General features: G+C 44.2%; 1 protein-coding gene across 4 annotated transcripts in view; it reads right to left on the bottom strand.

Annotated features, from left to right (window-relative positions):
* LOC121720611 (DENN domain-containing protein 4B-like) overlaps positions 1-26,480 on the bottom strand; it is a 38,856-nt gene extending 12,376 nt beyond the window's left edge. For 2 of the 4 annotated variants that reach the window (XM_042106912.1, XM_042106913.1), the window contains exons 1-14: positions 26,292-26,480; positions 11,726-12,059; positions 10,116-10,368; positions 9,553-9,622; positions 8,884-9,053; positions 7,713-7,954; positions 7,234-7,300; positions 6,475-6,533; positions 5,456-5,600; positions 3,903-4,078; positions 3,434-3,534; positions 1,883-2,098; positions 1,300-1,445; positions 794-927 (exon numbers count right to left, since the gene is read on the bottom strand). In XM_042106912.1, the coding sequence (XP_041962846.1) occupies positions 794-927; positions 1,300-1,445; positions 1,883-2,098; positions 3,434-3,534; positions 3,903-4,078; positions 5,456-5,600; positions 6,475-6,533; positions 7,234-7,300; positions 7,713-7,954; positions 8,884-9,053; positions 9,553-9,622; positions 10,116-10,368; positions 11,726-12,039 (2,093 nt within the window). In that variant the 5' untranslated portion in view covers positions 12,040-12,059; positions 26,292-26,480. Of the gene's footprint in view, positions 1-793; positions 928-1,299; positions 1,446-1,882; positions 2,099-3,433; positions 3,535-3,902; positions 4,079-5,455; positions 5,601-6,474; positions 6,534-7,233; positions 7,301-7,712; positions 7,955-8,883; positions 9,054-9,552; positions 9,623-10,115; positions 10,369-11,725; positions 12,060-17,888; positions 17,942-26,291 lie in introns of those variants that run through there. The other 2 variants (XM_042106910.1, XM_042106911.1) reach the window with 2 other exon arrangements.
* Between the last annotated feature and the right edge of the window lie 158 nt (positions 26,481-26,638).

Below are 26,638 nucleotides of genomic sequence, written 5' to 3'. Positions count from 1 at the left end.
TGTCACAGCTATCCAGCTTATTCCTGAGCCAAACAATGTGCCATAACATTTCATTATACCGGAATACGTTTTTCTATTTCCAGCCGACCTGCGTTGTATTGATTTTAAGTGGTTTCATATGACGGAAGTCTGACTAAAAGCCATGTAAAAGTCAGTCATATATTATATAAAATATCCCAATTGAGCACAGAATTGTCAACATTTTCAAAGGATATAAGTTTAAGAATATTCAAGTTAGCCTACTGAGACTGCAATATGTTATTTATGTCAACAGAATGGACGGAAGATAGGTTTCAGGAAGAAGGTGGATACCAAACGGTCTCTAGCTATACATGAAGAGTTTGGTTCGAAAAAAGCTATATCCTCCATTTCAATGAATTTTCATAAATCATTTGTTTACATTTTGTTCTCCAGGTAATGTCAGTGGAACTGTAATTGGGTTATTGTTATTTGATCTTTACTCAATCAAAACAGCATAACTGCAATTTTATTGATATTACCTGAAATACACAATTAAATAACATGACTTATTATTGTTTTTAAAAATGGAGATATACTGTTTTGGAACCAAACTCTTCACATACTCTATGGATATGTGTGGGACATCACATTGTTACCAATTAACATTTAGAATTTAACACACCATTTATAAAAGAGACCTTCTGGTTATCACTAACACATCATTTAGAACAGACCTAATGATTAGCAATAGCTAAAATACTACTACAATATTTTACATCACTAGCGGATATAAACCCAATGCCCAGTGTGCTAATCCTGGCAGTATGCTAACCTGTAATGGGCCTGGCACTCGGAGCCATCCGCCTCCTGAGGCTCCTCTGGGGGCATGATGAAGACCGTGTGCTCCCCACTGTGGGTCTCATCCAGGTCCACCAGATGCACCTCCTCCGGTTTCTCCACATCCACCTGAGCAAGGTGGAGGAGAGAGAGAGAGAGAGAGAGAGAGAGAGACAGAGATAGACAGAGAGAGAGAGAGAGAGAGAGAGAGAGCGCGAGAGAGAGAGAGAGAGAGAGAGAGACATAGAGAGAGAGAGAGAGAGAGAGAGAGAGAGAGAGAGAAAGAGAGATTCAGGCAGTCGGTCATAAAGAATAATCGATAACGGTGAACAGGCCCTCTGGGAGGACAGATCATAGAGAGAGAAATGTACAGTAGCATACATCTTTTTTCCACACACTTCAAACACACTGAAACACCTTAACTCAACTCATGCATACCTGATCATAGAGGTTTGGAAAAAGCATTTGAATGAAGATAAAAAGTTGAATCATGGATCTGACCTTTTGTACACACTCATCGAAGAACTCCAGACTGGCGTGGCGGTCACTGACGAATGAGCACTCCTCTATGAACTGGGTGAACATCTGGGTCCTAGTAAGCTGGTTATAAAACTTCTGCTGTGTGCGGTCTCGAGACTTCAGAAACCCTACACAGCATTAAACCATTAAGATAGTTAGACTACGCTAGTTAAGACTCCCAATCCACAACCATGAGCTAAACATTGCGGCTGGTATTGGTATGTAACTAGGGCATAGCCTAGTTACATATACCAATACACATGTACATGCAGCGAGTCTTCAAAAAGATAAATACACATACCCACACTAGTAGATAACATAAACAATTGCAAAATACTTTAACAAAACACAACATTCACAAGGTTCTTCTGTGGTCTGGGGTCAAGCACTCTCCTAACACACAGACAGGAGGAATCAGTCAAGGCCTTGCAAAAAAGCTTTGGATGTTGCAATAATGACGTTCCCACAAGCTGTTTGGCGTTCTGGTTCAATGACTGTACACATACCACCCACCCCCACACTCACACTCACACACACACACACACACTCTCTCTCTCTCTCTCACCCTGTAGGTTGAAGAGGGAGCTGCAGTCGGTGGTGCGGTCAGATGGGGCCTGCGTGATGGGCAGCAGGTAGGTGCGGTAGCCCTTGAGCAGGCAGCTCATGAAGCGCAAGAACGCCTCCTGGATCTCCAGCTCCAGCTGCTTCTGCCGCCCGTAGATCAGGTCGTAGTCCGTCAGCAGGAACTCGAGCGTGGCCTCCTCCTGGCCCGGAGTACAGACTGCACAACACAACCAATGGTCAGATAGCGGTCAGATAGCTGTGCATCTTGAGTGTCTTGAGTTGACGGACATACCGTACGCTAACAACGTCAAACAAACAGGTCTTCTGAGCACAATCTGATCCAGAGAATATTCAACCATACTTAAATGGGCAGCCATGGTAGCCCACACCTGCCAACCCAAAAGAGATATTTTGAGTACACCTATGATGATTTTTTAAAATTATATATATAATAAAGCACTTTGTATGAATGTCATCAGAGTATGAAAGAAGCTCAGTAACAAACTGCTCTTGCTTATGGATATGAGGACACTACAATATCAAAAGAGTCAAGAAAGACAATGATTCAAAGATTCCATTGAATGATGCATTTAACTGGCATCAAGGCTTACACACACGGTCGGCGCCACAACGTGGATTTAAGGCAGGCGACCAGCTAATTAATAGCTGTTTTAGCTAGAAACACCAAAAGCTCAGTTTTAGAGAAATTAAGCTGAAGGTACCAATATTTCATCCTATTTGATTGATGTTCAAACTTTGATTTCTGGCGATCTGATTTTAATGTGATTCTGTTGGTTCTTGGCCTGCTACCTGGCAGCAAGGCACGATGAAGATTTTAGCAATTAAGAAGCGCGTCAAAAAAATATGGACTGGAGGAACTAAGGACAGAACTGGATACTTTGGGGGTTAAACTTGATGAAGACATGGATGATAAAAATAAAAACAAAAAGAAGAAAAGGGCTCTACAAAAGCTCCTAATACAGGAGCTGTCCCCCATTATGTTTCAGAAGGACTGAAAGACAAAAGTGACAAAGAGAGTGTTGAGGCCAGAGAACGGAGACAGGAAGGAGGCCGAGCGGGCAGCCCATCTTTGGCGTGCCACAGAGAACCTCAACGGCTCCATCCACAGGAGGAGGTCTCGAGTGGCAAGACAGCAGCAGACAGCTGACCGTGTGAAGGATTGACAATTACTTAACCACCAGAAACCATCAATACAATACATACATACAATACAATACATACATACATACAATACAAAATCTAAAAAGTCTCGCCGATTCATTTCTCAAATATATTGCTGCAACCTAAAGACTCATATCAAGCCATTCCAGTAAGGTCTAGATGCCAATGTACACCCTATGTTTTTATTTGTATGATAAAAAGTACATATTATCTGTTAAGATTCAAGTACAGTATGCAAAAATGTTGTTGAACCATTAATGAACATCACCAAATTCAACAGTGTCAATAGATAGTTTGTTGATAATCTGTAGATAGTCTGTGGGCAGTGTAACGTAAAGTGTGACCCATATTCCAAACAGGAAACACTCACTCTTCTCTAAGGTCTTGTTCAAGTTGGTGAGCGAGTTGAGCAACATCTTCCCATGTTTCCTTGGAAGTGATCTCCATGACAGAGGCTTTTTATCTTCCAATCTGTAAAAAGAATGAAAAACATTACACCAAGACTGACACGATAAACCTGTGTAATGAGAACTCAGTTTCAGTGTCAGTGAGTTCCCTGTAATTACTGGCATAACCAATTATTAATAGTATTAATATTACACCTGGTTCAGTTCACATGTGAACCACCAGCATGCTTACACTCCAAAAATAAACTCTCTCCTGAGCGATGACTTTTAAGAGCTTTTCTTTCCTAGCACCCATCTAGTAGATCAACCTCCTCCAAAAGCTACTTATTCACTCCAATCAGGCTGAAAGGCTAGTGAAACACCATCTGAGGATCCTAAAGATGGGAGCAGTCAGTGTAATTCTGGCCCTGTGTCTGAGAGAGGGGAACTCACTGGAATATGGTGTTGGTGTCCAGGTCCACACACACCACATCAGAGGGGGGGTCGTAGAGGTCAAAGTAGCTGGAGTGCACCCCTACGATGAAGGGCATGGGGGCATTGAGCACGTCGGCCAGTCGCAGTGGGCACAGCGGGATGTAGGGGCAGTGCCAGCGCAGAGGGAACGTCATCTGTGATGAACAGAGAGAGAGAGAGAGAGAGAGAGAGAGAGAAGGGGCAGAAGAGAGACAGAGAGAGAGAAAGAAAAGGAGGGGGAACAGAAAGACAGAGAAGGAGTGTTAGAGTGAGGTAGCATTGGATAAACGAGTAGAGGTAGGGGAAAGGAGTGAGGGATATGAGAAGGAGGGGGAGGAGGAGAAGAAAGAAGGAAGAATGATAAGAGGGAGGGGGAATGTGTAGAATGAAAGGTATGAAACACCAAAATGTGTGTGTGTGTGTGTGTGAGAGAGAGAGTGTGAGAGTGCGTGGGTGTGGGTGTGTGTGTGTGTCAAAGGAGGGAGACAGAGAAGGAGGACAAGGAGAGTGAACGAGGGCAGACATGAGGGGAGGACTAGATGTATGTGTGGGGGAGCGGAGTCAGACTAAAGAGGAGATAAATTCAGATGAATGACTACAAACAAGAACGCGCTCTTGCTTAGACTGGCAAAAAATGAAAAAGAGTGTCATGTCCTACAAAATGAAGCCCAGGAGATCCTGTTACTGGCGAAGGACAAGATATTATTAGGTTCTTAAGCCACCCAAAACCACAACCTGTGGAGACAGTGATAGTCAGGCTGCAAGTTCTGAGCGTGTAGTAACTGCAACTTCATACTAACAGGATCAACATAATTCTTTTTTTTTTTCTTTTAATTTACAGGCTATACAGAAAATTGTAGCAGCTAAAATTGTATTCATGCAATTTTAGACAGAAAATTAACATATTGTTTGAATATTAGAAAACAAAATCCAGATACACTTAGCCCATCCTGCACCAATCAGTACTTCATTGCCCCCATGCTAATTCCACACTGCACTACGATTGAGGATGCAATGTGTTACTTGGTGTTTTAAGCCCCCAATGTCTTCCAGGCAGCGCTGCATGGAAGGCACTACATATGGCAGGGGTTAGGGTTAGGTGCCTTGAAGTTGACGGTGGGGGCTTAAAACACAACGGGAAACACAACAAATGTCAGGGAACTAATCATTTTGCCTAATCACTTTGTTTTTGTTTCTATTTGACGCATTATTAAAATCCATCAAGCTAAGTGGAGATGATGCCTTTGCTCTTCTGGAGGCAACCGTGCTAGAGACAAATTTGGTTTTGGTCATTTTCAGGGTTTTTGTGTGATTTTATAAAGGGGGAAAACAATTTTGATCTTAACTATAAATTCAAGCACTTTCAATGACCTATGCACATTTACACGTATGTCTATTTTCAAAATCTTTCCAGGGCCTTGAAATAAAGGTTAAAAATTCACAAACTTTATAGGATTACAAGGACCTGTGGGAACTGAAACTGTGCTTAAGTAGTTTTATTCATAGACACGTGTCAGAGCGCTGGAACTCACAGACACCAGGGCCTCGGCGACGGAGGTGAGCACGTCTGGCCGCAGCGAGTGCAGCAGCAGCTTGTGCTCGGTGAGAACAGCCAGTAGCAGAGTGCAGGCGTTCTCCGGGCCCAGGTTCTGCAGCAGCTTCAGGAAACTGGCACCACTGGAAGGGGACCACACACAGGAAAGAACATCACTCAACATCAGACACTAGGCGTGGAAAGGTACATGGATTCCTACAGAACTGTTTTAAACAGTGACCGTCTGTAGGCTTTTTTGCGTGCCAGTAATCATAAGTAGGCTTTTTTTTGCGTACGTGTGTTTTGAATTCAAGTTTCCACACACACGTAATAGTTATAGCCGACCATACGTCACTGTAGTTAATAAATGGCAAAATATACATTTCAAACCTTTTCAAAACACTATTCCTGTGTACCATTACACTCCTATCATGGACTAAACTAGGATGTGTGTCCCGTGTGAACCCAGTGTGTATGTGTGTAAGATATTTTCTACCTGAGCACAGGAAGGTAATGCTATAAACATTCACATGTAAATGGAATGAGCCACAGGTAAATTCCATGAACTGACATAAGGTTAGGGTCATGATCTTAAATAATATGTAATTATGTCTTGTGCTGACAAAAAATAATGAGAACAGAAGACAGCGAGACAGAATCGAGAATATGAGATATAAGATATGAGATGGAAACAGAAACAGGGATACAACTAAATACATCCCTCTGCTCCTCAGCCCATGTCACACAATTACGAGCATTTGCATTTCTATTCAGAGACACTGTGGGAACTAAAAATAATTGAGGTGGACTAAGACTACACAGTTCCTATAAAGAGTTCCTTTAGATGAAAGAACCATCATGTGAGGATTTCCCTGGTCACCTCAAGACAACCCAAAGTAGTGAAAGAGAGGAAATGTGTGTGTGTGTGTGTGTGTCTGTGTATGTGGTGTGTATGAGAGAGAGAGAACTGTAAATGAGACAGGTGAACGAGTGTGAGTATGACAGCGTTTGTCTTACCTGAGAGGGAGGGGAGATGAGACTGGTTGGCACAGTAGAAGGTTGTCATAAGGGGACAGCTGAAAAAGAGGAAACCCAGTCAATAGATCGTCAGTAAAGTGGACTGTATGCAGACGTGGGACAGTTCTGTGTTTTATAATGGAAAGGATGATTGCATGCAGATCAATATTCAATCCATGCCATGCTTTGATTTCCAACACACTAGTCACCCAATCAAGCCCCATGTTGAATCACAATACAATCATTTTGACATAAGGTGTCACAAGTTCTCTGGATTTTACCTTTATTGTAGCCAAACCAGCCACTTATAGTCATGTTTTTTCAATTTGTCTAAGAGAACTATTGGCAATTAGGGAAAGGGAATAATATGTCTGTTCTCTACTGATTGCTTCATAGACTTTTTTTGCATTACCCAGACCTCTCAGCAAATGCTTTAAGTAGTCAAATGATCCTGTGGAAGAAGTGAAGTCACTCGTAAGAGACACAAGCAACAGAGCAACAAACACACCTGTAGTGTAGACAGCAATTCAGCTCAATTCTAGTGCATGCAGTGGAATGGAATGGAAATGTAGCTCTTTTGCTAGCCTTCAGCATGCTAAATGAGAATGAGCATAATGACTGTGGGGATGTTAAATAAAGTATGGGTGCTATGGGGCGAATCAACACAGGTGGTTATGAGGAGACAGTAGTATGGGACTGCAATTCAGTGTTGTGTTGAGTGTGTGTGTGTGTGTGTGTGTGTGTGTGTGTGGCTCTCACCTGCACAAGGATACGGGGCCGCTGGGGGGAGGGGAAGGGCACGTTGTGCATGAAGCTTGAGATGTGCCTGGGGCAGAGGACCACAAACGCAGAGAAATGAATTATACATCTCCAAGCATGAGCCAGGCTGGAATATAGGTCAAACTCCACTCATCGGTGGAGAACTTCATACAGTCTAGCACAGAGAATCCGCAGTGGCTTTTATTACATACACAAAACACATATATGTTATAAAAACACATTTAAAAATCAGAGAATATAACAAGAAGAAAAAAAGAGAATATAACAAAAAATATTCATAAAATTCCAAAATCTTTTTGTAGTACTTCAGTATTTTTTTTTATAGTACTTTAACATATTATGTCCATTGTCTCAAATCTTGTACACGTCACACTTCAACAACAGCAGTGAACATCGTCTCCTCCCTGCTTATACCCTGCACCGCCCCCCCCACCCCCACCTCTCTTAGGGCAACTCACTTTTCCAGGGGCAGCACGTGAGGGCCTGAGATGGAGTAACGGTAGACGAAGGTAAGAAACTTCTGGAAGACGGTGAAGAAGGGCCAGTGGGAGAGCACGCACACGCTCTTCTTGACCTGCACCGAGCGGCTGGTGATGGGCCGCCGGTCCACCACGCTCACCAGGCCCAGCCTCACCCGCTGGCGCTCCGACAGAGCCTCCCGCGGGTACGCCTCGTAGAACTGGATGGCCGCGCCGTACACCTGGGACAGAAGGGCGAACGGGAGGTCAGAGGGCATGCTAATGTGGCTGGACACAGTCTTGAGATGCATCGCTAGTCCTTGGGGGAGCTGAAGTGGCAGCTCCTGGACCATACTCAGGTCTTCGTGCCCGAGGAGACCCAGGTTCAATTCTGACTCAGTGATCATTTCCCAATCCCACCTCAACTCTCTCCCACACTGCTTCCAGTCACCCTCACTTGATGCCATTTGATTGCCTCACTTCAGCTAAAATTGCACGAAAATGTCAACAACCTTTAAGCAGAAAATGCAGACTGCACCTTTAAAAAAACTAATTGTGACCAGCGCAATTGTGACCAGTGCAATAGCGATCTACTGCAGCAAGCACGGAGGGTCAAGCTCTCCTGATCTACATGCAAATTATGACTGATGGAGTATGCTAGTGGTTGTGCAGTCAGCAACATTTCTAAAAAAATTATCAGTGGAAATCAGATACCTAAGAAAAACATCAGGAAGTCAACAACTTCCCAAATAAATTACATTTTCACAATTAGGAAATGTTTCTGAGGAGTACTGCAGGAATATTTTGTCTGACTGGGAACGGATGCATTATCAAACCCCATACAATTTATGCAATTTCAAATGTCTCATATACAAGGCATTTTAATCCAAAACAACTTATATTGCATAATCATAATCATGCCCAAAGAGTGTAGCGCTGTAGCTGCCTGGCTACTCTAGCTGTTAGCCGCAGCAACTCAAGCTAGGTAGCACCTAGTTTTTTTTCGTACCGACAGTACTCGGTGACCTCGAGAAACAGAGATTTATGTAAAAAAAAAGGCTGGGATTCTCCTTTAAGCAAGAATAAAAAAAATATCCAAACACGTCGTCCAACAAAGTGACCTTAATATCACTCAGCAAGCTGCCCAGGCGTTTCCAGTGGACACACGCACCTTGTCTCCAGAGGCACTGGTGAGGACGAACGTGGAGAAGACCGGGAGCTGGTACTTGGTGTTGAGGGGCCAGCTCTCTACAGTCACACCCATGGGCAAACAGAACATCGGCACCGAGTCCGGTAGAGGGAAGGATTCCAGGTCCTCCTCTGGGTATCGGTTAATTAGACCTGCAGCAACACACACACACACACACACACACACACAGTAAAAGGGTCTGGGATTATCATTATCATTGTACAGGAATTAATTACAGCTGACAAGAGGACATCTGTATCCTGCAACTTCCCTTTCTATCCACAACATGTCCATCAGCTCGGCAGCATGAGCTCCAATGGTTTTGTCAGATGTATGGAAATTGGGTCTTTTGAAGTGTGGATGAAGGCTTGTGTGGGATACTTTCAGATTTCACATAATCAATTGCTAACTAATTAATGATTAATAATTACTAATTTATTACTAAATCCCAATTCCCACCAAAGTCTTTAACTGTAAACTATGATCTACTGATATGTTTACATCCGACAGCATCTGTGTTTATTATAAATCAAAGACAACACATCTTTCATACTCCCCAGGATGATGGCTTGACACTCTAATGGACGCCTTCTATTCCCCATAGACTCTGAACATCCCTGTCGATACACACTGTGCTCTGGGGGAACTCACCTGCCTCATAGACCAGAGCGTTGGCTTTGGCAACAGCTCTCTTGTAACACAGGTATAACGCTGGACCCCACTGTCGAGAAAACCACACACAAGATTACAAACCTCACCCAGACTCTTTCCAGAAATGGTCAAGGGTCACACCAACCTTCCCATATCTCTGAGAGCCACTAGCCAGTACCCAAACTCTGTTTCAGTTCAACATTTGGCCTGTATCTCTTGAGGAACACAATGAGTGACAGAGGAAATGATACTTAAGATAGGCCAAAATAATTTTAAAGAGAAAATGGAACAATACGGCTAAAATAGTCTATATTCACTAATAACAGAGCAGGGCAGAAGCTAGTCATCACACAATGCAGTCATCACACAATATTATACCATTGTCTACACACAGCTTGACTAATTAGTGGCTATTATTAAAACAAACAAATCAGATACCCTCGAAACTTAGACTATTTTCACGTTACAATGCTTATCCCCATCTACTTGCAAGACATAGTGCCCAACTCTGAGGACAGATCCGTGCTGAGAGACTGCCACCGCGGCGGCGGAGAGTGACTCACCATGCCCGTGTTCAGATTCTTGTCCACTCTGCAGAAGGTGTGCGGCGCCACCTCCCCTTTGCTGGGCATGAGCAGCGAGATGTCGGTGACGCCCAGTGTGTTCAGGGCCTGCGAGTCCGGTGCCCGGCGGTACGTGAGGAACGTGCGGTGAGTGGTGGGGCTACCCGTGCTCAGGCTGGCAGAGCGACCGTACGGCGTGTGGTCGATGACCTCCCAGCCAGACTTGGAGGGGTCCTTTCCCTCATAAAGTACTCTGCAGAGAACATGGGTCAGGTGTCAAATTAATAATCTCAACAGATGGATATAAAAAAATGCATAGCCTATATAGTACAAATACTGCTAACCCCTGCAGTACATGATGATTATGACATCTATTAAATAATCATCTGTGTATTCCAATTGAGCTGCTGTTTTGTGACACAAACTCTCATACCAACATACAGTTAATAAACAAGTTAATAACGTAATTGGTAACGGGAGTAATTTAATGCTGGAGTCAGAGTGGTTATGTAATGACTGCACTGTACATTATAATTAAAATCGAGTGGCTGAAGTTTTAATGGAACTGCATGGCGTATGCATGTCTGTGTGTGTGTGTGTGTGTGTGTGTGTGTGTGTGTGTGTGTGTGTGTGTGTGTGCGTATGCATGTGGTACGCGACTAACTGATAGACCTTCTGATCGATAAAGTTAATAGGATTCTGCATCGCTGTTGTCATGCCAAAGAAATAGCCTATGCAAAAGTTAATTATCAGTAAATGACATCAAGAAAGGACCACAACTTTAAACCACTTAAATCCAACATTACTGAGGCAGAGTTCTTCTTAATTACTATTAGCCTGAAGTAAACGCTGTGCTACAGTTTTATATATGGTCACTTAACTTATAACAACATCCACTGTGCCACTACACACAGCATAAACACAAATCACTGTATCATGAAGATTCATATTGAGACAATGTGAATAACAAACAAACATACTATTATGCCCATATTAGCTAATCTAAAGGTTATTTAAGCACTGCATTACATAACAGGCATTTTAGATGCAGCTTTGTAATGCATTTAAGCGAACACTTCTTAATTAAATGGCCGAAAGTGAAGTATACCAAAGGCTTGTGTTCTGCTGACTCTACCTAAAAAGGCCTGTGCTGGTATCTGCTAAGCTAAGTCACCAGCACTGGTAAAGCTACTGAATAGTAATAATTAGCTGTACTATCAATTCTGTGATTCAAACAGCGTCATAGCACTGTTCTACATTTTAGATATAGTGTATTTCTCCAGCTGTCCTTGAATTTTGCATCACCTTCACATTCCTTCTTTGTAACTGTTGTACAGGCTAGCAAGTTCCTTTGGCAGTCACCTCTCAACCCCGGTCTCAACCTACCACCCGAATTCTGTCTTCCGTCTCTCCCTTATCTCTCTCTCTCACTCTTTCTCCCTGCCTTCTATCCCCCATAACTCTCTTCATCTCTCACTCCCATATCTCTCTCTCCCCCATATATCTCTCTCTCCCATACCCCCCTCATTCCTCTCTCTCTCTCTCTCTCTCTCTCTTATCTCTCTCTCCCCCATATCTCTCTCTCCACCCCATATTTCTCTGTCTCTCACCCCAGCTCCACGATGGGGGGCTTGTCATGGCCGCGGCGGTAGCACAGGAACATGTGGGGGTTGTTGATGAGGCCGGCGCTCAGCTCGGCCGGGTGCCCCCCCTGAGTCTTCTCGATGCAGGTGAAACCCTCGGGCACGTCTTCGCCCAGCCCCCGCGCGATCACCACCACGTCCATCACCGGCTCCACCGAGCGGCCGCCTCCTCCTCCTCCCTTCTGCTGTCCACCTCCATCGTCGTCCATGGGGGTCGAGCCTTCCACCAGGCCCGCCACCACAAAATAGTCCACCAGCTGAGGGCATTTCTCCTCAGTCATGCCGCCTTGTCTGCCCACCGCTAGAGGAGGGGAGACAGAGAGTGTGCAAGAAGGAGAGAGAGAGAGGGGTATAAGTATAAGTATATATACTCTTCTGATCCCGTGAGGGAAATTTGGTCTCTGCATTTATCCCAATCCGTGAATTAGTGAAACACACACAGCACACAGTGTACACACAGTGAGGTGAAGCACACACTAATCCCGGCGCAGTGAGCAGCCTGCATCAACAGCGGCGCTCGGGGAGCAGTGAGGGGTTAGGTGCCTTGCTCAGGGGCACTTCATCCGCGCCTACTGGTCGGGGTTCGAACCGGCAACCCTCTGGTTACAGGTCCGAAGTGCTAACCAGTAGGCCACGGCTGCCCCCAAGTGGGTGGGGTGGGGGGGGGGGGGCAGAGACACATAGACAGACAGACAGAGGGAGGGAGAGGCAGACAGAAATATACAGAAGGGGTAATGACAGGCAAACAGAGAGAAAGAGAGAGAAGGAGAGAAGAAGAGAAAGATAGAGAAGGAGAGAAGAAGAGAAAGATAGAGAAGGAGAGAGAAGGAGAGAAAGAGAGAGGCAGAAGGGGAGAGGAGAGAGAGTAAGATGGTAAGATGTGTTTAAAGCAGACAGACAAGAGGAAGAAGGAGAGAGGACATGTTAGGACAAGACAATACAAGCATCTAGTCAAGAAGGCATTTGTTTGTTTTGCACACTCTAAGACAGGTCAATAGTCAATAGGCACTTGCAGGCTTCAGTTGTTTCACGGAGAGCTTACATAAACCCAAACGCACACAGGCACGCACGGACACTCGAATGCACGATTCAGGCAGCACTGCATCATACACACTACTGTACACATTGGAATAAACCTGAATCAAGTGTAGTAAACACATCATAAGACTGAGTCTGACAACTACAGTATATTGCTTTTCTGAGGGTGAATCTCCACAGTAATGAGAAGCCTTGGCATTCCTCTCCCTGTTTCTCCACAGTCCACTCATCTCTCAACACCTTTCCCTCTCTCTCTCTCTCTCTCCACATCCCTCTCCTCCCCACTCCATTATGCTATCTCTACCCGGCCTGGGTGGATTTGTGGGAAGGGAACGTTTCCATGGCAGCATTTAATAACCAGCATGCCGTGGGAGGCTCTAACTGAGTTACATCCTCCTCGCGCTAGGCCGGGGCATATTTCAGAGCGCTTCGTTACAAAATCGATGTCTGATTAAACAGAAGTGCACAACAGGGAGGAGCGGTGGGGGGGGGGGGGGGGCAATGTGGGGAGCAATGGGGCAGGGGGGGGGAGGATAAAAATAGGATTGTGTGGGTCAGTGCATACCAGTAAGAAACAGAGGCGGACAGAGAGAGAGAGAAAAAAATAAGAGGGAGAAAAACTATTACATAATCCTCTTGATGCAGCTGCGTTAGAGGATTTGAGATTTGTTATGGTCAGCAATCCTTTTGGCTGCTGTTTCCACCCCAGCACGATTGATGACTGGAAGTGACCACTGGCCTCTCTCTTCTCTCAACAACCCCACCCACACACCCACACACCTCCCTCCCACCAGACTCTTCCTTTCTTTCTTTTTCTATTTCATCCCTCTATCCTGGGTTGTGTCCGTGAACCCCCCCCCCCCCCCCCCCCCCATGCAGTATAGATGGTGGTTGTATGGGGAGCACTAGTAGCACACGCCCAGCGGAGGAGGAGAAGAGAGAGAGAGAGAGAGAGAGAGTGAAAATGAAGGATGAGTAGCAGAAAGGGCCAACTCAGAAGTCGGATGACAAACAGGAAGTGCTCGAAACCAACATGTTTCCTGTCAGCACCCGTGCAGCATGGGGGGGGGGGGGGGGGGGGGGGGGGCGGGGCGCTTCTAAAGTGGGGAAATTGACATTGCCAACCATACTGACCCCAGCAAAAAAAAGAAAGATGGAAGGAAAAGGTTTAGCACAAACATGTGGCAGAGTACACAATTCTACTGACAGTATATCGAGGAATATGTACACTCAGTGATACGAGGCAAAACAAATCTAACACACACACACACACACACACACACACACACACACACACCAAGCTTTAGTATCTGCCATGGATCTGAATGAGGTAGCTGTAACAGATAACAAATAACTGACTTGTGTGGAATTTGCGTCTATAGAAATATGAGACTGTTGGGATGGGGAGCAAGTGTCAACAGGTAGGCTATGGAATCTGCCATGCGGTCAGGGACACTAAACTGAGCAGAGATTTGCTTTCCTGCTTGAACTAGTTAGGCTAACTATTCAGAAGTGAAATCAAAACTATATGCAAAGAGCAAACCATAAGCTCACTCTGTCAACAACCAAATGCCAACTTGACCAACTTAAGATGGTCACTCAGGTAAAATCCTTTTATAGATGACGCAACCAAAAATAGCATACATTGAGTCATCTTACTATTTCATCATGCTCTGCTCCTCCCTCTTGCTGTGGGGTCATTAAGTGTCAAATCAGACAGAAGGAACGTAAACATAGGAGCACAGGAACATGAACATCTATGTCGGAATAGCTCAATCTGTGATCATTTAGTGAACCAAGCGCCAATTTTGTAAATTCATAAATTCTACAAAAAGTTAATTACACTATTACAACTACGTCATATTTATCTATAGTACAACATAAACACTTTGTACACTAGCCTAAGTGCCCTGCCCACACAATGAGCTTCTTTCACATAGATTTTTATGTTCCTCCTAGCTAACCCGTACACAATTTAAGTCCTTTGTAATGTGTTATAATGTGCTTTTCAGGCTGTAAAACTGGAATAATATGAAGAGTTAAAAAATATGTAGACACAGGATTTTAACAGAAGCATTTCACAGGCCTTGGTTTTGACACCCATTCGTGATATAGACAAGGTCTGAACAAAATCTGAGACAGTGCAGCAACAGCCTTATCTGATTTGATACTCTCTGTGGGTCGAGCCTTTTAGCCTTGTCACTGACCAAATCTAGGGCTACTTCGGGTGACAGGGACAGGAAGTTAGCAGACACCCACGTTGCACTGTAGCCTAGTGAGGGTTATGGTCCCCACCCTTAGTACCGCGTGCAGCCATTTCTTTCTGCTGCATCACACGCTGTGTGCGTGTTGAGCTTATTACCGTCTCAGCAGTGCTGTCGCTGCTGGTGTTCATCACTCTAACGGTAGAGACAGGAGGGACGTCTATCAGGAAGGAGATGTGAGTCATTCATACAGCATTTGTGTGCTGTGGCAATACCACCAGAGTAGTACATGACTTATGACTTATGACTAACCCTAATGATCAGGATAAATAAACCCGAAAGAGACTTACAACATGGCCTAGTTATTTGGCAAAATAGCTTCTACTGTATCTAAAGCTTGACGCATTTTGTGATTGCAATCTATGCTAAACATATGGGTGTCAATCCAAAGGAGAGCATGCACAAAGGCCATAATGACAAATCTAGCTACAGCATCAGATAAACTGAAAACTGTGACCTCAAAACTGTCACATCAACACTTTTTTAACGTTCAGTGGAAGCCCTATATGTCTTTTGGTCTAGATCTTTATCCCAGGCTCTGTAGTCATTACAGAGCATCAATCAACAAACAAACAGAAGACCTGTCACCATGGTGAGGCAGGAAATTACATCATGATCGTAGTGGCAGAATGTGTCTTTCCCTCATTACTTAAAAGAGAAATGAAAAAGGAAGGTGGCCGACCACAAAACGTTAGCAGCCGCTCTTGGGGATTCACTGTTAACAGACGGCCACCTGCAGGAAACCCTTCTGTCATCCTAAGACTTGTGAAATGGCAAATGACGTGCAATAACTCAACTCATTTACTGGTTTTAAGTAGACTGGGTTTTCCCATGCTGCCTTACGCACACGATTTAATTCACGCTGCTAGGCAGCCTGGATTCCATAGACTTCGTTTTCACCTCAACGAAGGAACCAGTCACAGAACGGAGAGGGGGGCAGCAAGACGATGATGACACACCAAAGCCGTTATGAGCTACGTACAGACGCATTTGATAGACATTCGTAGCGCTCAATAAACGGCGTTTAAAACCAAGTTTCAAATACGAGAAAATAAATGTCTAGTTCCCAGACCCCATCTCAATGAGATGGGGTTTGGCGTTACCCACGCTAGGTTTAAGTCATTTAAGAGCACAATCATAAACACTTATACAGACCTAGTGTAATGGAGGACAGCTACATGCTACATACAGAACATGCTCATGAACATCTCAGGTGTATGGGACTGAGATAGAATTAGCGAGAAAGTATGTGAGTATGAGAGAGAGAAAGAGAGACAGAGAGTGTATGAGTATGAGAAAGAGAAAGAGAGACAGAGAGAGAGAGAGAGTGTGTGTGAGTATGAGAGAGAGAAAGAAAGAGAGAGAGACAGTGAGAGTATGAGAGAGAGAAAGAGAGAGTGTGTGAGTATGAGAGAGAGAAAGAGAGAGACAGAGAGTGTGTGTGGGCTAAGTGCAGCTTAACACACTGCCTAACTGCAGCAGTGGCTCTCTGTCTGTGAGCTGAGCAACACAGCACAGTGCTCCATTGGCGGCCCAGGTGTGACTGACAGATAAGAGCTCACCAGCCCAGCGGCCCACACACACACACACACACACACACACACACACACACACACACAGAGAGAGCCTCATCATCATCAGGGACCCACAGCAGCGCACCGCTTACCCGGGACAATCAACTCCATGCAGACATACACATCTACAGACCGCGCTAACATCCATCCCCTCAACAGCACACAGACACACACACACACACTGCATGATATTTCAGCAGTCACCAAAAGGCCTCAGAGGGACTAGCAGCAGCAAGAGAAGGAGAGAGAAAGGAGAGACTTCTAAGAGCTTTTACTTTGAAAACAATGTAGACTAGTGAAATCAAATAGGTCAGTTAGAAACAAGTCTCATAAATGATCATTATTATCTCTCTCTTCCACACCAAACACACACACACACACACACACGCCATATTATCTCATTTTAAGATGGCAGACTTTTTCAGACAGTTTAATTACCAAAAAACATAACACACCCAACCTTGCACAGCAGAGAGAGAGAGGGGGAGGGGGGGGGGGGGTCATCATGCTGTAGTTTGTGTTTGATATCTAATAAAACTAAGGCCTCCGTTGGTGCCGAGTGGTTTGGATTAGTGTGATGTTCTGAATGCTTCCTACTGATTAATAATATAGACCAGTAAAGACCAGTAATACTGTTGACTATTTCTGCCCAGACATGTGTCAAAAACTCTCACCATTCCAGGCAGACTTTGACAAAACAAACAATTTTAGGCAGTGATGCAGTGGTAAATTAAGAGGTGGGTAAACTATGAATTCTGTGATCACGGTGAGGTGGACTGTGCCATGCCAATGTGGCATCGGATTTTTTAAAAAGGCATTCAGAACATGTTTGATGATGGTGGAGGTTATTGTCTAATGTTTATAACAATACCAATGGTATTAAATGGTTCCTAGAGTGTTGATGAGTGTATATATTGTGAATGTGGATAATACAGTGTAATTTTTGAATGTTAAACTCTTTTGACAGGTGGGTAAACTCTAATAAGAGGTAGATAAACTCTATTTCTGAAATTTCAGAGGTGGATGAACTGTGTTTACTTGCGTTTAGCCTCCACTGCATCCCTGATTTTAGGGTAATAAACATGGTCATTAACATGAGGCCACAGGGCTTAATGAATGGAACTCCAATTTTTTGCAGTTGTCTGGTTTTTTACGGCTTTAGATAAACAGAGACGACTTAATTCCGGCAGCAGCACAGCCAGCCACATCCAGAAATAGGCTTCATCTCAGAGCTGTGATTAGACTCAAACCCACTCAGACGAGACGCTCCAGATACGACTGTTGTGGCTGAAAGTGCGAAGAAGACCACATCTCAATTATCAGTGCAAGCCTTCTCCACCAACAGAAGCCCCATTCAGCCCTGCACTGCCCTGGGGTGTGGCGGCTGGGTCAGCGGGGGGGAAACAGCCAGCTGGTACTCCAGCATCCGAGCCAACGTCCGTGGAGGAGCGCCACAACAATGCCACTCTGATGCCTTCACTGAGGCTCCACACAGTGCCACACTGTGAGCCCAGGCATGTGATGCCAGTCCACACACACGTCCGTATTTACACAGAGAAAACGCGACCCAGACGGGCAGGAGTGGGGCAGAACCTGAGGCGGAACAGAGAGGCCCGTTGACGAGATGATCACAGCACACAGCAGCATCAGACGCTCTGAGATAACAAAGAGTGGGCTGAACGTACCCTGGATGACGTGAGATTGAACGTGGCCTTGGATACTCCAACTCCTCTGGCAAAGTCTGAGGGAAAAGCTTCCCATTATAACACAGACAGCTTTGTCTGTATGAACTGCTGATAAAATATCAATGGAACTAGCAACAGAGTGGCAAGGAATGTAAGTCCAGTTGAAAGGCAGATCCTGCTATTTTTCAATACAGTGACTGACACTAACAAATTTCACAACTGACCACAAACAAATTCCAATGAATGAATGAGTAAATAAATGAGTTTCCAGACCACAAAAAATGATGGGACCGTGACTTCGTGTGAGATTTTTTTTATGTCACTTTATGTCACAATTTTAGTTGACACAGATGCAGTTAGGATGACACAGCTATGTATGTAATATTTTCTAACAATGAATGCCACGATAGTTGAAAGCAGAATCATCCATGCCCTTGTCTGGAGAACAAGCAGTTGACTCGCCAAATAAAGTGATAAAAGATGACTCAGACAAAGCCTGAACAAATACCATCAATCACATGATGAGCATTCAATATTCATCACAATAGGCAATGGGACAACAAACAAATGAAGAACAAAATAGGCCAACTGATTCAAGACAATGCCATGAATGAATTATTTGTTTACCGTGTAGCTGCAGGCGTAACAAGGATTACCACGGTCTGAGTGTCTCAGCCTTCTCAACTTGCTCTCAGTTGCATACAGTTGACTTCTACCACATCAGTGCAAAATAATCTCAAAGTGAAAGCCTGAACAACAACCTACTTGTGCAGTGTTCAACTTACACAGACCTGTGTAGGCAAAACTGTTGAGATCATAAAGACTACAAATGTGAAACTGCTCACAAATACACCCAACCCTGCCTCAATGTCAAACACTAACCACATACTGTATGGCACATTCAACACAGGCGCTCTACATTCTAAACTGGCTTAGCGTGTCATATAGGCCAAAGACCTTGCCATCAGAAACCACAGAGATCTATGAGAAGGACTGCTGTGTATTGAAGGACAGTCCACATTGCAGCATCCTGCATCAGCGATAAATGTAGCCTAGGCTTTCAGATATATGAAATATGATTAGTCCACCTGGCAGCCATTGACTTTGTAAAGCCTATGATGAGAGTCTGTCTCTCCTATCCCAACCAGCATTAGCCCTCAATAAAATCATTCTCTGCTCCTCTGAGTCGATAGACAGCCCAGCCTAGAGGCCTCTGGGTCTGTCTTCTTTCACACGGATGTGTTAATTCAGCTTGGGCCGGCGTTCTCCTGCCCTCCCTCATACTCTTTCACTTTTTCTCTCTCCCTCACTCACTCTTTCTCTCTCCCTCACTCACTCTTTCTATCTTCCTCACTCTCCAGTGTTTCCTCGATGTTGATTTGGTAGTGGCGGCCCCCCACGGTTCCATTTTCTTCCCCCAGGGTATCAGAAATGGGGCAGACGTACAATAGTCGCAATTGCCTTTCAAAATTCATTGTGCAGACCTGTTGTAGATTCTCCAAATATACAGCTCAATCACAACAGAAAATAATGCCTCATTGTGTGTGAATGGAGGTGAATACATATAATTGTTTTGTGTTGCAGCGAAGGGTCAGTTGTCAGTTCCGTGGGACAGGCCTGCCCCCACTGCTTAAAAAAATCCTACAGGAAACACTGCTCTCTATTTCATTCTCTTTCTTATTCTCTCCCTCATTCACTTTTACATTCTCTCAGTCTCTCCCTCACTCAGACACACACACACACACACACTTCCATTCTCTCTCTCTCTCACTGATGTTTTTCCTTCTTTACGCTTCTCTCATCCTCTCAAAGGAACTCTGAATCTCATTCATAGTGACCACTGGGTCCTTGGTTACCTGTCTGACTGTACCTGAGCGGCCAGATCTAGGAAGACTGTTAGTTGTTACAAACTTTTACATTTGAGAATGATTGAGGCTATCGTGCTCTTGGGCACTTTCAATGCTGCAGAATAGTTTTTGTATCCTTCCCCAGGTCTGTGTCTTCACACAACCCTGTCTCGCAGGACTACGGACAATTATCTTGACCTTGTGGCTTGGTTTTCACTCTGACATACACCATCAACTGTGAGACCGTATATAAAGAGATGTCTACCTCTCATAATAATGGCCAATTAATTAATTTAGGCACAGGTGGACTCTAATCAAGTTAAGTACATATATAGTTGTAGAAGCAACTCAAAGACCATTGGTAGAAGTAGAATGCACCAGAGCTCAATTGCAAGTGTCATAACAAAGGGTCTGAATACTTATGTAAATTGAATATTTCAGACTTTTATTTTTTTTTATAAATTTACACTCCAAACACCTGATTTTTTATGGAGTGTTGGAGTATTGTGTGTAGATTGATGAGAGAAAAAATAACTGAATCTATTGTAAGATGAGCCTGAAACATAACAAAATGTGGAAAACTTGTGAAAGGGTCTGAATACTTTCCGGTTGCACTGTATCGATCTATCTATCTATCTATCTATCTATCTATTTATCTCTCCCTCCCTCACTCTGTCATTCTCTCTCTCGATCACATGCATGCATGTGGTGGTCTCTTTCACTGTCAGAGCTCAGGAGAAAAAAGCTATTTCAAACAGCAGTCATCTCTATCTATTTAAAGCCCGCGGAGGACCACTCTGATGGCGATGAGGGGAGGAGCTCGGCTCGGGTAATTCTTCTGATGGACTCCCGTCAGTGGACACCACTCAGCCAAAGAAAGACTAGCACAACTTCACAATGTTCTTTTACAAAAGATAAGAACACCCACATTTTGGAAAATTATATCAATTCGAAAAGCCAATTACTTCAGATTGCCGGACAAGTGGAAAAATAATGGAGACAGTCATTTTTGAGACCTATCCTAGACATAGCATCATTTTCAGAGAACACCTCTCAGAGATGATGAGACTTCAAATTGTACCCTCAGTATGAGTTTTTTGTTTCCACTTGGAAAATATGTTTCTTTGGGCAACAGCGTGCACTCAAGAGAACTATCTGCAACTAAAAATAGCTAGAAAAGATTTTTATTAAGAGAAGAAAGACGTATAACAACTTTATCATGGGACTGATGAGGAGGAACTCAATGCTCAGAGGGTCTTGCACGCACACACACACACACACACACACACACACACACACACTGAATTTGGTAACAAAGATAGGTTGACAGACCTAGAGACTGCGGCACTGCGTGGCCATCAATTTACACAGAGCAACTGGATCTGTGTGTTTGGGTGGGGCAAGGTGCAGGGGTTAGAAGACAGCCAGGACAGGGAGAAATGGGAGAGTGCTAAATAGGCTATTTAAAACCAATGACAACAAACTGTTAAACAGGAGACTCTTTAAGCTGACAGTAATGCAAGCCACGCTGGTCTAATGAACTTAAAACAAAACTAAAATGAACACTGGTCTGCTTGATAGGGATTCTTTATTTCCCCCAATGTTTCAACAGTAAACTTTGCAAACTGTGCAGATTATAATACTCACATACAATAGAAGTGCTGAGAGAAAGAGAGAGGAGAAGAGAGGAGAGTAGAGGAGAGGAGAAGTGGGGGAAGAGAACTGAGAGAAAAGGGCAGTCAGTGGTGGAGAGACAGAGAGGGGGTAGTGCAGTTTATTTTCAGCCTGAGCCAGGTTAGATTTAGAACACAGGAGGGTGTCTAACCCATGCAGCAGGGAAACCACAGACAACAATAAGGCACTAGGCCCCAATGCCGACCTCCACACTCAGTATTTAGAGTGCTCTCCAGGGACTGTGGTGCTCTGAAATAGACCATTGCAGACTTAAATACTAGGCTACATAATCCAGCATGATTACAGAGGCAGGGAGGATCCACTGATGCCCATATCTCCGTAAAACTGACCGCACCAAGACAAAACTGCTAACAAGATATGCAATCCACAGCACCATTAAGCAGCTGGTGACCCTTGGAAGCATCTTCCTCCTCTGGTGGATCTGTCAGAGGGGATCAACAGGCGTTTTGGCATCATAAAAAGGAAACTGCTTCCACAAGCTCCACTGCAGCAAACACAGAGATGTCTGAAGCGGTGACTGGAGATATACAGCCGATGGTGTGAAGCCAATCAAATGAATTGGGTAGTTGCAGGAAAGGCTCCGCAGTGGTGGAGATTTAGCTGTACTGTAACGTCATTTTCTGTTATATTCTGCTCCTTACATGTTTACTCAGACACTGAATACCTTGTTTGCCCAATAATAACTATTTTAACACATGCATAAATCCTTCTATATCGTAACGTGCTGATTCACTAGGTGCAACAACCAACCCGGTCCTTGTAGACACTAATTACATTAACAATAGCGGCAGGTTCAAACACACCTGGCTCCATCGGAAACAAACGAGCCCAACAAGAGCCACTCGTGCAACTGGCCAATAGACTTAAGAATATCCAACATAGGCAGTCCTACACTAGGGATATATACACCTAACCTGGACATTCTACCAAATTTCTATATTCTACGAGTTCTATGAGTTTTAACAAAGTCCTTTTAGGCAAGTCCCTCCACTCGGCGGTCATATACCAACGTTTTATGGGCACTCATCGGGCACAGTCTTTGGGTCGAACTGCGCGTGCGCAAGGCTTCACGACACCAATCTTGCTCCAGCGGCGAGATCACAACACATGATTGGCACGATGTCTTCACAACACACCATATGATTGGCTCAATGTATTCATATCACACCACATGATTGGCTCAATGTATTCACATGTCGACGTTTTGCCGAGGAAGGGGTGGGATATGTGTAGACAACGGCCATATTGGCGTGACAAACTAGCCCCATGCATTTCTATGGAGTATTTTTTGAGTGCTGTGTCTCCTCATTAGAAAGTCTCTGGTTTTAAGCACAATCAGCGGGGGTGGCGTCAAACTACGGAGGCTGACGTGAGAAGAGGTAAAAGAAGAGGAGGAAAAGAAGTGATCCAGGCATGAGGCATCATTTAGCTGAGCATCAGGGCGTGTATAGGCCCTGCCTACCCCAAAACAACCTCCACCAGGGTCTGTTCTGTTGTGATTGGCAACACCTGGACTGAGAATTCCACATCGTCCCCCTCCACCCAAGATTGTATATGGCGGAGCAAGATATTTTATCAGGAGTCACTTCCGGGAATCCGGATCGCACAAGGTGGGGGGTCAAAATCCCCCTTTATGCAGTGCAGAGGCATTGAAGCCTATGGCCATACAGTAACTCAGAATTTCACCACATATGCTAAGGTCCTGGTTCTATAGAGTTAGGAATGGGAATTTTGGACACGTTTTCATGATCCTGAAACCCTTCTGACCATTTCAGGTACATTTTTAGCATTTTTCAGCATTCCAGTCTGGAGAAAATCAACCTTATATCAGGTGTGCGCCTGTTATTTATTCTGCTGCTGTTGGCCAGTTGATACACAGGCTATGCTCATCAATATGTCAACGACATGCCTCTTTAAACAGACAGGACTCAATCCCCATTTCGCACCCACATGAACTACAACAAACTATCTTTGCCTCCACCTTTGAGTACATTTGTTTCTATGGGGCCGACTTCCCTTTTCATGATTGACACACGTGCTGGGCTTTTTTTAGGATCATTTTTCACAGCTGCCTGAGGGACTTTCAACAAGACAGGCAGTGTCACTTCCTCATCGAGCCCCATCAGCTGGTGGGAGGAGAGGTAGAGAAAGGGAGAGGAAGGGAAAGAGAGAGAAAGAGAGAGAGTGTGTGTGTGAGAGAGAGAGAGAGTCCCAAAGTGCTGAGCCATGTTGGATGAGCAGCCAGCTACACCCTTTTCATAGGGAGCTCATTGCAAAATAGGCCATAGGGTAAGGCCACTTGCTGGACAAAGCACAAACCATTATAAACATGCATTTGTTCAGGAGTATCCCATATCCTAATTACATCAACTCATCGTATGGTGTTGTCAATAAACTAATGTTGCCATATCTGTCTGTTCCACAGAGAGCTTGACAAATTGCTGTGAACATGCCACTACAAGATTCACCTACCACAAAATTAAAGTGACCATATCATCAATCACAGGAATTTTACATTTATAACGTTAATTTGGCTGTATATTCAGCTCAACACTTACTGTAGCCTACAGTGAGTGAGGGCTATTGTACCAGTGTAGCTATAGTGCCTGGACCCGCACACCTAGATCTTCTTTCAGGGAGATCTAGTCTGGAACACCATAGTTCATAACTGTTTCCCTCAGACAAGAAAAATGTCAGGCCAATCAGCGACAAGAGGGGCAGACGAAACCAAAACTTATTGTGATAAACAGAAGAAGCAACACCTGCAAACGTTTATTTACAGCAAAGGTAGACCCACATCAATTGTTTCCTGGCTGTTGATGCTGTTTATTGTCAGTTTATAAAGTTTAGGCGAAGTAGGAAGTAACATTAGGAATCTCTGATCAATGTGATTGGTAAGGCTGGACCAAGGATTTCAAAGTTAGTGCCCACCGATGCAAGCGTTGAAAACGTTTCCCAATGGAGAATTCCCAGACTCTATTCACTTTCTGAATGAGTCTGGATATTTCCAGGGTAACAGTGCCTGGGCTGTTGCCACATTTGACAAGAGGTGGCAAGCCCCAGCAGTTTGATAATGATCTCACTGGGGCTGGGAATGTTCCTCCATACAGATACCCTTAGACAAAAAACAGGTCACACTCAAACAGAAACACGCCATCACAAAACACCACCACGATAGAGGGAAAACCAACCATCCAATCAGTGTTTAAATGATGTCAACAACATAGGGTGTTGTTACAGAACCAATTAGAACATTGCAGCTGCTCAAATAAAAGTGGATTGAGCCAGCGGTTTAATTGGCTCTAACATTACCTGGACTTGCTGCCTACAACTAGCTGCCATGTTGCCATCCAAAATCCAAGATGCCGAACAATTTGAGTGCATATTCTGGCAATGCATACTACGGCACCAACAGAACCAGCAAATATATGCGCTTTAGCTTTCAAAATCAGGGTTATAGATGTCCACGGATGTTCTTTGAATTTTACGCAGCAAGCATTATAGGGCCAGCAGCGAATTAATCCCATATCCTACCAGAGCTCAACAGCTGGTGACATAACAGCGTGGCAGTAATGTTAACACATCTCAAGACAGCTGGGTTTCTTTAAAGCACAGACAAATAACTCCATTAATATTTCTGCTCTCTTTGCTTGACTGTTTCGTTTAATGAATTTGTGGATACAGGCCGAGTATTGAGGTACGATATAGATGACCACCACAAAGTAGTCAAATTAACGGTCTCAACTTTATTTCTCGCAGTGGAGCTTCGTTAATTTAGCAGCAAAGTTTTGTGTTAGCCAGTAGGAGAAAACCCTGACAGTGACAATTCGACCATAACTACAACACTGCGGTGCATGACAATTCAGAGCACGCATCCTGTCCAACGCAACTAGCGGAATAAGCTAGCTTTCGCTTCACACCTATGTGAGCATCAAATGCAGCCTAACATAGTCGTGAACGCGTTATTATAAATTTCACAATTGATGTGTTTCTATTCAACTGCAGAATAGGTCAAAACCACCTATAGTAAACGGCAGAGTGATTGCTAAATCACCGGTGCTTCAGCGTCCGATTCAATTTAAATAAGATGTGTCACACACACCCCCATGTCTGTGCACTGGCTCGCGGACTGACCGAAGAACGTTAGCAGGCATGGAAAAATGTAACGTGCCAGCTGAAAACACACCACCAGCCACCTCGTGCGTATTGCATTTAACAAACAAAAACAAATAAGATACTTTGTTTATTGACCTTATTTTCCAATGCCGAAGTCTGAACATTGCCGTTAAAACCGGTAGTCTCACAGTCGCATAGTGTTAGCTGCGAGCTTGCTAGCCACCCAGCACACTAGACCAATGTTATCACATTAGCAAACAGTGCTGCTAACGAGACTTGCTAGCCAACATTAAACAATTTTTATGACGGCTTACCTCTTGATTTATTTTGACAGTTCTGAAAACACGGTGTACATGTCCTCTCTTGGACGGTTAGGTGGCGTTCAAACAATTCACATCCATATTTGTTCTCTTCAACGTCTTCAGGGATCGACTGTTGAAGCGTATGGTAGCAGCCTAGCAAAACTAAAATGTATGCCTGTCGCACACCGTTTCTAGCTGGTAGTTTCTTCGCTGACCACAGAAAGGCGCTACCTCGTAAAGTCAGCTGTATGGTGACTTCTTTGGTAGGTTGTAGCAGAGCCCGTCTACATTATTAGACATTCTCTGGTTGTAGCTTCACTCATACTAGAAAATATCCACATTATTATTTGGTCATGATT

Source organism: Alosa sapidissima, chromosome 10 (assembly GCF_018492685.1).
Source record: "Alosa sapidissima isolate fAloSap1 chromosome 10, fAloSap1.pri, whole genome shotgun sequence".
Taxonomy (NCBI): Eukaryota; Metazoa; Chordata; class Actinopteri; order Clupeiformes; family Clupeidae; genus Alosa; species Alosa sapidissima.
Note: the sequence above shows the minus strand (reverse complement) of the source record. Positions and strands in the feature narration are given on the sequence as shown.